The 10,194-nt window shown below is 43.8% G+C and overlaps 1 protein-coding gene across 2 annotated transcripts; it reads left to right on the top strand.

Moving 5' to 3' along the window:
• The first annotated feature begins 585 nt into the window (after positions 1-585).
• On the top strand, positions 586-7,488 carry LOC124308896 (uncharacterized). Of its 2 annotated transcripts, none has more exons than XM_046772055.1 (4): positions 586-911; positions 1,939-2,190; positions 4,930-5,206; positions 6,240-7,488. In XM_046772055.1, the coding sequence occupies exons 2-4, from the start codon at positions 2,055-2,057 to the stop codon at positions 7,291-7,293; spliced, it is 1,467 nt and encodes a 488-aa protein (XP_046628011.1). In that variant the 5' UTR covers positions 586-911; positions 1,939-2,054; the 3' UTR covers positions 7,294-7,488. The 2 variants fall into 2 exon arrangements, with proteins under 2 accessions (XP_046628011.1, XP_046628012.1); XM_046772056.1 differs by lacking the exon at positions 586-911 and adding an exon at positions 1,728-1,840.
• The last annotated feature ends 2,706 nt before the right edge of the window (positions 7,489-10,194 follow it).

The raw sequence follows: 10,194 nt of genomic DNA, 5'->3' as shown, positions 1-10,194 counted from the left end.
TAACAGAAAATTTTTTCATCATTACAGAATGTTTTGTAATCTGTTGGCTCTGCTTGAGAATTGTGGAAAAAAAATTAAAAAAAAATTTCCAACAGATGCTATTTATTTATTTTACAAACTTGAAACCAAGTGAGTCCAACACTACAGAGATCCAAACGGTTTGAAAAATCGATTCAAAATCAGTTTAAGAACGTGACGAAACACAATAGTGCGTAACAAATTGCGAAATCGATGATCATCGTACGCGGATGGAGAAAAACCGCGTTCGACGGATGAACGAACCTCGGCGTGAAATTGCAGCTTGAAGCGTGAGTTGGTCTCTGACGGAGAAAAACCTTGATAAAAAGTAACGAATAAGAGAAGAAAATAAAACCGGAGAAAGAGAAACGTGGATGTTTTTGCGAGCAGGTGATGCACGCCGACTGCACTGTTCCTTCCTATCTAGCCGAACGTAGAGTCGGCAATGAAAGGTTCTCTCTGTGAAAGAGCCAGCCACACGTAGAGAGAGGTAAAAGGTGAGTAGAGGTAGATCCTCCGGAGGCAGAGGGTAGGGAACGCGAAACCTCGGCCTTGACGGCAGTCTGCCTTCGACTCTCGCGCAAGCCGGACTGCGGCTACCTCGTCACTGTGCCGAAGGTCCACGTGCGAAGTGACGAGCCATGTAAACAACCGGGTGTCAAACTCCGAGGAAAGGCAGTTTATCTTCGTCGAGAACTTCCGTTTATCGTCGACGTAACGTCGGCGTCATGTGCCGATGCAGCGGCGCGGATTCCGCAAGTGTTCAACGAAAATTTAGAGGAAAATCCGTACTGCATATCCGGTCGCGAAATGTCCGGACTATCGAAACGCAACCTTGTGTCACCAGATGTTACGTACGAAACGTTTCACTCGAACGCCTGCCCGCATCGTAGGTTAGTCTTGGAAGCCTGGATTGGGACTTTGATGAAAGCTGCATTTAAAGCTGCTTTTATGCAGATGATTAGAATCGTTGAATTTTTAATCTACCACTAGAAGTACAGTTTTTATCTGAATCCGTCAGGGTTTCGATCTGTTTTGTTTTAAAATAACGAAACCTTACACAGGGTGAGAAAAAAGTATGGAAACTTCTAGGAAACATCGCAGGGTTCGGTGGAAGAAAAAAATTGAATAAAAAATTATCAATGTTAAATCCCAAGTCATTTTTGACAAGGGATTCAATGGTAACCATTGATTTGACTTTGAACCTCATCTTCAAGATCGTTTTGAGATAAACTTTGACCTTCAACATGTTATCCCCCATTTTTTGTGTCAGAATTGAAAAGAGCGGGGAATTTTACGTTTCTTCCGAACTTTTCCTGCTTCCTCATCCTGTATATTGAATAATACATGATTATTTGAACGTGACCATGAGATACTTTTGAATTCTGCATAAACCAGTGAAAAGACTTCTCGAGCCAAAATTCTCTGTTCCATTGGAGTCTTCGATTGCGATTCACTTACAGCGGCGGGAAATGTCGAAAAATGGGGTATCGCGTTTTGGTATCGTCGCATAACGAGCTTGAAATACGTTACATCGAACTGTCGTGGGCTGAGATCCATGGTCCATTTATGGACCGAGAGGATCGAGGATTGCGTAAACTTTGGATTAGCGTGGGTGAGGCGATGCCCACGGTAAGAGAGAAAGAGAAACAGAACGAGAGAGGTTGAAAACCGCGTGGGCATTTGGTACAGTTGGCGTGATCCGTGTGGGATGTCGCGAGATTACGTCTTCAACATCAGCCCGAGAGCTCGTGCGTCGTTTATACATTAACGTTAAAAGACACAATCACGTCACCGGTTAGCCAGATGAGCTCTCATTCCCGTTAGTGAATCCGGACCGTAATTCGAACCGGAAATTCCCTTCGCAGCTTCGGACTTTGACCAATCGCTAACAATTTCCTTGTTGCATTTCATTCGCAGGAACTTTGACGGCGAACGGATGACCCAGCGAGTCTCCCTTTGGGCGGGACCAAGAGGGACGAGCGAGCTGTTTGTCCGTGAATAGCAAACGAAGAGATTGTCCGAGAGACAATATAATGCCGGTCCCCGGTACAAGGAGATTATGCAGATTCGGCCTCGCCGCGGTTCTAGTCACCGCTATCTACGCCCTCGCCTTCGTCGACCTGCCGCCCCAGCTCCAAGAACCCTTACCCGACCCGCCATCCACCCTCGGTAAGCAGATTTATCCATATTGTTTTAATTGGGCCGAGAGTCGACACTCACCTAATACACGGGCTCGATCAACACTCCAACGCACATTATCGAGCCACGCTGAAATAACAGCGCCGCCTTGTCCAACCCCGAGGTTAAATTCCCTCGAATCAATTATCCGGAAGTAGGACATCGGGACTTGAACGATTTTTCTATTCTTCGTGTCTTTTGGTACTGCAGTGTTCAGCTTAGCATTGAATTACTGTCCTTTCGAACAGTAGATCATTGCATTATAATTGCACGAGTTATAGCAATTTGGGTTTGAGCAAGATGGAGGAAGCGAATCGATTTAGTGGCCCGGAATTCGTTGTTTGGAGTCTTTTGTCTGCGATTCAAGGTTCCGTTCACGAAGACTACGCAAGGATACCGAACTCAAATGGGTGTATTGACAAAACTTGTCACAGCAATCGTACACATTGGGTTCATTTTTAGTACCATTACCATCGCTAGTGTTCCCTTTGCAACGAAGTGTCATTGGTTGCAGGGATGTCCAAGATCGACTAATCTATAACCTTGCAATATGATTCGTAGAAAATTATCACTGCCACTTGATACTCAATCCACTGTCTTCGGTGCATCTTATTCCGGACAGCTATTTGTTTACATGGAGTTCGGTCTCCTTGGGTAGTCTCTATGGTTCCGTTTTCCGTTATTTCCCTCTGGATTCGTATTTCCTTTTCCCAGATGATGAAACCAGCTACTTTGGTCGAGAGCAATACTCGACATTCCAGGTGTTCCGGTCTTGTTATAAACTGCCGCGAGATCAATCTCGCGCCGTGTACGTGAACGTATCATTCAGCTTGGTCATTTTGACGTTAATTGCGTCTCTTCGTCGTCACCAGTACCCACGAGTTGTGCAGATGGTTGTCGGAAAGAATTTCCACCTCGGGTTTTGCAGGGTGTGGAGAGAGAGAAAGAGATAGAAAGAGAGTTATGCGTGTCGTGAAAAGACTGTATTACACACATTAACTCAAAGGCGGAGTGAAAGAACTGCGGTGCAAAACCGCGGTCTCTCAAGACAAATTGGCGCGCGCGTCAAAAAATTTTAATGTCGAGTAGTTGTTGAATGAACGTCGAGTATAATATTCGCGTCAGACGAGAAGAGATTGATATCGTTCGAGAGAGCCGTTACTCGTTTTGAGAAATTACTCCTCGACACTCCTGAACGTCAGTATGTATAATACGCGATACAGTCCGGGGTCGTAATTTCGTCTGGGAAAGTAGAAACTAGATCCTCGTTGTCTGAGACAATCGAGTTGCGGCCGAAGGCGTGCATTATGCATTAAAAATTCACCCCGCGTAAGCCTGAACACTCATCTAACCGCAATCGCTAGTCGAAGAGTAGCGGAGCGTTGTGTTCGCAATAAATTATCATCCGATCGTGGATGACCTAGTGCTTATTAGCATTCTTGATACATAAGTTTGCTATCGGACTACCAAGTCTCAACTTCATTATTACGGCACCATGAAAACCGTTGGGAATCGATAATGAACGGTCAAAGTACTGGAACACTTTCAAGCGGACCTCTCATTTCATTGTATCCATATCATTTGCTGAAGCAGATGTACGGAATAAAATTCGAACTCGTTTAAACCCTCTCCTTGATCTCGGTGTTTCAGTCCTTTGCTTCTCAATATTTCCCTGGGAAAATTTCCTGAAGTCGAGGCAAGCATAATCGACCATCCAATGAAAATGCGAGATCTGTACTGGGTTAAAATCCCGCGTCATTCACTCTGTGAGTTCCATTGTTCGGCTCGTTTTACTCGAGAAATCTGGGTGCCCGCAATCGGTTGACTGGCGGTTCGACACTCACTATCTTTTGCTCGAAAACAAACTACCCGTTTCATGATACGAAAGTGTTCAAATTAGCGAGGCGAAATAGTGTTCACCGAGGTAAGTGTACCAGTTATTACCACGTTTAGACCGAATTATTGACCCTTCCATTTTTCAACGTTATGAATCTACAGCACAAATTGTGAATTTCTCTATGACTAAATCCAGTTGCTAGAGGGTTAGACACTACAAATTTATTTTTCGGTCATTTTAGAACTGAGGATTCCGCAGATACAACCAGAAAAGTTCAATAATTGGGGCAGGGTTAATAACCGGTACACTTACCTTATATTCTCGATATTTTGGGTTGAGAGAGATTGGTCGGGTTGGTAATCATCAGTCGTTGAAGTATTCGGAACCCAGTGAAAATCTATGGGAACCGTCACTCGATCTGGTGGCACTTTGAACCCGCACTTTCCGTCGATTCGACAATAGCCAACGTCGAGAGGGAGAAACTTCAATGATAATGATGATTATCAGCTAGTAGCGAATAAGTCCGTAGAGGCAATTAGTGTTCCCGATTAAGAGCTGGCTCGCGGAACAGAGAGGATGAAATGATTGACTCGGACGGCCGGAAGCTGCATATGTAAAAAGTGAAACTGGAGTGAAGCTAGGCGCGTCGGTCGGCCGCAGGTCTGCAATTAATCTTGAGAGAGAACTCGTTCTCAAAGCCCCATCACACAGCGTATTGGCATATCATTAGGGACTCCACCTCCTCGCCAGGACTCGAGTCTATCATCGATTGCGCTGGGAGGCTACCAGCATTTGGACCTACTGGTCCCAGGACAGCTGGCCTCGTCTTGACGCCCAGCTCACCTTGGAGTGTGTACACGCACCAGCCTCACTGACCACTGACCTTATTCCAGGCGGAGAGCCTCCGGGCACCCAAAGCGTCGTCGCCTATTCCTGGGCCCGCAGACTGGCCCTCGACTACCGGCCCTCAACCGACTGTCCCACCGGCCCCAGCCTCTCGCTCCGGGGCCTTCCATCACCATCGGCGTCGCCCAATTGGCTCGAGACTCTCGATGGTCAGCTCTTCCTATTCAGTGCTCACCTCGACCAGCGAGTCACTGCCTACCCTAACCTCAGGGTCATTGCTGTCAGGAGCAGGCCCCTGGAGAACTTGATCTACTGCACGGTTTGGTGAGTAGATTTGTGCGCCTCGCTATGGGTACAGTGTATGAGTTTAAGAACTTGTTAAATTTTCTGTAGTTCGACCGCTCTGGCGATTCTTGAAGCGTGGTCACGCTTTGTTGGAGTTCATTTGGCATACTAGTATTGGTACGTGAAGGTTGGTGAATGAGTAACGATTACGAGCAGGAGAAATGTGCGTGGTATTATTTTTAGTACAAGTCTTGGAACTTGATAAATGGCCTGTATAGTTGTTTACGTTTCTACACCTTCCGTAGGTGAAAGAATTCTTGATGAGTCTGCATGATTCGAGTTATCATGATATAGTCCGTAATGGAGAACATAAAAAAAGGTACTTCAAGAAACTCTTGGTTATCTTTGAAATTGAAAATTCTAATGTTATTACAGTAGGTATTTTTCTTTAACACACCTTTGATTCACGAATCATTGTCAAAGTATCTGGTTCGGACATCGGTCATTCCAGTTCCTGCGAAATTAGAATAGAATGTGTACATGGTAAACAATGTTGGTGTCAAAACTGACCAAAACTGGCCGGTGTGGACCATTGATATAGGATACCTATCTTTCGTAGTGAATTCCGAAATTTCACACCAAACAGTGTTGGACTGACAGTATACAGTGTTGAAGTGACACCAAATTATACTCTTCAAAAGTCGACACTGGAGTCTCTCTTACAGCTTACCAAATTTAACCAAAATCATGTAAACGGTTCCGATGTATCGTGTGAAAAGTATTTCGATTAATTTCAGAGCCAAGTTCAACAATTAAACTATAAGTATCTTTCAGTTGTACCATAACAGTTGGTTATTTGCGAACCTTTTCTTATCGACAGAAGGTATTCAAATTAACTTGTGAATCAAAATGGGAAAGGTGAGCATCCCTCTGAAGAATACAATCATCTATTCGGGTGATTCATTTTATTTCACAGCAATTTTTCGAGTCACAGCTTAGAAAAGAAGTTAACAAACGAACCACCCTTACGTCTGTCCATCACAAGTCCCTATCGAATTTCTTTTTCTTTCAGGCTAGATGAGGATGGCCAGTTGCGTACGGTGTCAATGGAGGCCCTGGTCTCTGATATCTGGCTGGACCAGTGGGGCGGTGTATCGGAGACGTACACGGGCGTGCTGATCACGTGTCCACTGCCCCGTAATTCGTCTCCGCGTCCGATTCGAGTGACGGTGGTGGGATCGGCGTGTGCCGGGGAAGTTAGTCAGAGCGTTGGGGTGCGTTTGAGGGAAGAGCGGGAGAAGGACCGGGGTCGACGATTCACGGTATGCGTGAAGGGACTGGACTTCGAGGAGGACGTTTCGGCGAAGCTGGTATCGTTTGTCGAGCTTAACCGAATCCTGGGCGCGGAAAGGATCTACTTCTACGTCTTTCACGTCCACGAGAACGTTTTGCGGGCTCTGCGTGTCTTCGAAAGATCGAACGTCGTCCGGTGGGCGAACCTTACACTGCCTGGAAGCCTGCCGAACGAGGTGGAGCACCGACGAAGACTTCTGGAAGGTGACGTGTGGCTCAAACGGCGGTTGGAACTGGTCCCCTACAACCACTGCTTCTACGACAGTCTCCAGGAGGCCGATTTTGTCGTTCCTCTCGACCTGGACGAGTCCATTGTTCCCGCCCACGTCGATAGCTGGGCTCGGCTGATCGAGGACGAAGAGAAGCGGCTCGGCGCCGCCTTCCGCGACTTCGCTTCGTACGCCGTCCGCAACGCTTACTTCTTCACGGAGCTTCAGCCGGCCTCGCCGCGCAGTGGCGCCCCCTACCTAGACACGCGACGCGCAGGCGCCGTCTCACCAGAGGGCGACGCCGTCAAAAGCTTCGTTTCGACGCGGCGCGCACTTACCGTCCACAATCACTACGCCCTCGACACTCTCCGACCCGCCACGAGGCGCGCCCATCATTTTTCACCCCGCGATGTTCTCAAGCATCATCACAGGCTGTGCGACGACAGACACTTGGACTGTGATTCACTGATGCGCGACGTTACCACGGATTATTCCGCAACGAGGTTTGCGAGCGAACTTGTTAACAGGACCGAAACCATACTCGGTTATCTTGATATGCTTTGATTCGTTCGGGACACGCTCGTTGTGGCAAAATCATTGTTCGATACGTTGATTGACATTTTTTTTTTCTTTTTCTTTTCAATAAAATCGTAAGATACATTAACGAAATTCAAACTTGCGATTTTCGAGCCGAACGTTGACATCTTTCAGAAAATTCTCTCCGCTGCGACACAAAAATTAAAAAGCTTTGAAATTTTATGAACCCTTCTATTTGCTACTGGTTTTTATGCTCTTTTTCCCCATCTCCTCCTGTTCGTTCGTATGATATAAATATTTAATACAACGTCACTCCAGAAAGAGTTATAATCCCGTGTATGTGTGTGTGTATGTTTTTTCTCTGTCTTCTACTTTCATTCCACTACTTTGAACAATTTCAGAAACAACAACGTTATATCTAGATACAGACTTCATTATGAAAATACCTTGGTAAAGTTTTTCTCTGAAAGTTACTCGTACGAGTATATCTTTTCAGAAAAATGTCGGTTAAAATTCCTCGGAAATATTCTTTCAGCTAGGAGTTTCGGGGAATATTTCTGCAAAAAACTCAGCATTCTTCTTTTTCCTTATTTAAAAAACTAAGGAAAAAAATTCGCTGCAATTGCTCCTCAAAGTTTGGTAATTCAAAAAAATTTTGACCGTCTCTTAATGTTCTTACTGATTTATAACTTGATCGATGAAAATTTCTGCGATAGAATTTTCGCAGGAATCCCGTTTCATTCGAAGCTTGAAAAAACTGTGAAAACTGCGTTTAATATGCGTTTAATAAAATAAAGCACACAATTGAGAAAAATTTTGACCGATTGTACGAAAAATCGTGTACACTGAAAAAATTGGCAGGACTAATCCGCAAAATACAGTATAAAAGTCCGAATGGAATTCCCAGCAAGAAAAACAATGCAAAAAAAACCGATCGGAATTAACCGTTACACCGTCATTTCAGCATCCTGTTTCTTTCCACGTTCACTTTGAATTTTCAGGGTCAACATTTCAGGGAAAAAGGTGAAGGGTAAGAGACGAAAAAGAATCGTCAATCCGGCAGTGGCAGCGAAGCATTTGAGAATTTTAGTGCTGTGTGGGTCTATTTACGAGCCAAGATTCACGAGATCGTAAAATCGCAACGCGCTCTGCGGCGAATTATGGATGAAGGTGTCGATTTGAAGGTCAACAGAAGTCGGGGAAATTATCGCGTAGCCACCTGATGTTTTCGAAGTTTTTTGCAGTCAGAAACGCGGCGATTGGATCGATGAAATCAATCAGGATCACTAATTGACGGATTATCACTCCGCGTAAACACTTTCTTACGTAATGCCAGTGAAGGATCGAGATTAAGTTTAACCAAAAATTTCACCACTCGTCATCGTACGTGACTTTCGGGCATTTCTTATTGCTTGTTTCTTCTTCGTTCCTTATCGAATTTTCAATTAGCGTTAAAGCGCTCCAGATTCTTCCAGGTCACGTAATTTTTTTACGCGAGTTACGACTCATTCATTAGGTTGAAATAAAAAAGGCGCGTATTAATTTTCTTACACGACCCTAAATCCAGTTCACTTTACACCATTTTACTCCCATGACAATTTTCTTTAATATACATATATCGTATCAAATATTTCGCATTTGAATACAAAGAGTGAGGAATTTATTTCCAACAATGACTGAACTTTGTCAGGCGGTTATTATCACGATAAGTATAATATATCGTTTCGCAATATGATCGGCGATTTTCATTTCCGTGAATCGGGAAAAATGTAATTCCTAATGCAAATTTTTATCCAGTAGCTTACGATAAGACGAGCGATGTAAAAATACCGCTAATCTGAAACAGAAACATCGTACCTATGTTATATTATCTTAGGCTTAACAGATCCCGTATAAATAACAGCTTCAAATACATTCTCTCGTTTTTCCCTTCGACAGATAAATCGATTAGGTTAACCTAAAGACAACTCGCAACTGATGCTTACGAAACGATTATTTTCTATTTTCAGACCAAATAACTAGAAAATTAGAGGCTTGGTTCACGTGACTGTTACAGCTAGAAGTGAAAAAATCAGTCAGGAAGGTCTTCTTAATTCAGTTCTTTTCAGTAATCAACGAATGAGAACGAAAATGGTTTAAAAAAATAGAAGAAGAATTTATTTCCCTCCCACTTTTGCTTTTCGATATATTTGACCAAATCAATCAAAACGCTACACGCTGTATAACTATCTCAATCCGCGAGTATATTTCCCTCTGTAAATCCCTCATTACACGCGGTCGAGTTCCGAGCGAGGGCTGGGGGTACGAAATCAGAAAAACCAAAAATCAGAATGGCCAGAATTCCGAATTTAATAATATCGAATAAAAAATATGAGAGAACAGATACTGTCAGAAATTTTAAGTCCCGAATGGTGCCCGATAAACAGCTGCAGCTTACCTAAAATGTATTTACTACTTGAGGGCTCTATTATCTGAACACACTTGCTTCGGAAAACGTTAATCCAAGAATTCAGAGATGAAGAATTTAATAACATATAGAGTCGATGTTCCAGAGAACGAATTTGTAGAAATTTTCATATTCTCAAATGTCCAAATATTATAAAAATAAAAGTAAAAATCCAGAATATAGACGGGTCTTTGTTCAGAATCGTACGTTTCAGAAAGTTCGGTATTCCGAAAGTAACCGTATGGATGACTCACCACCAGAATTTCACATTCCGAGTCTATCCACTGATCTATTTTTACTTGGAAAATGTTTTGTATACAGAATCAAACAAATTCTTTACTCGATACTTAACAAAGAAGAAAGAACGCGACGCAAACGGACAACTTTGAGTCGTTAAAGCTGTTGGGTTGGGCCTTTAGAGTGTGGCCGACGATGTGCCTGACTCTTCTCATATATTGCGACTCTTCGTTCCGACGATTCTG

This window comes from Neodiprion virginianus, chromosome 7 (assembly GCF_021901495.1).
Source record: "Neodiprion virginianus isolate iyNeoVirg1 chromosome 7, iyNeoVirg1.1, whole genome shotgun sequence".
Taxonomy (NCBI): Eukaryota; Metazoa; Arthropoda; class Insecta; order Hymenoptera; family Diprionidae; genus Neodiprion; species Neodiprion virginianus.
This window is presented reverse-complemented; position numbering and strand designations above follow the sequence as displayed.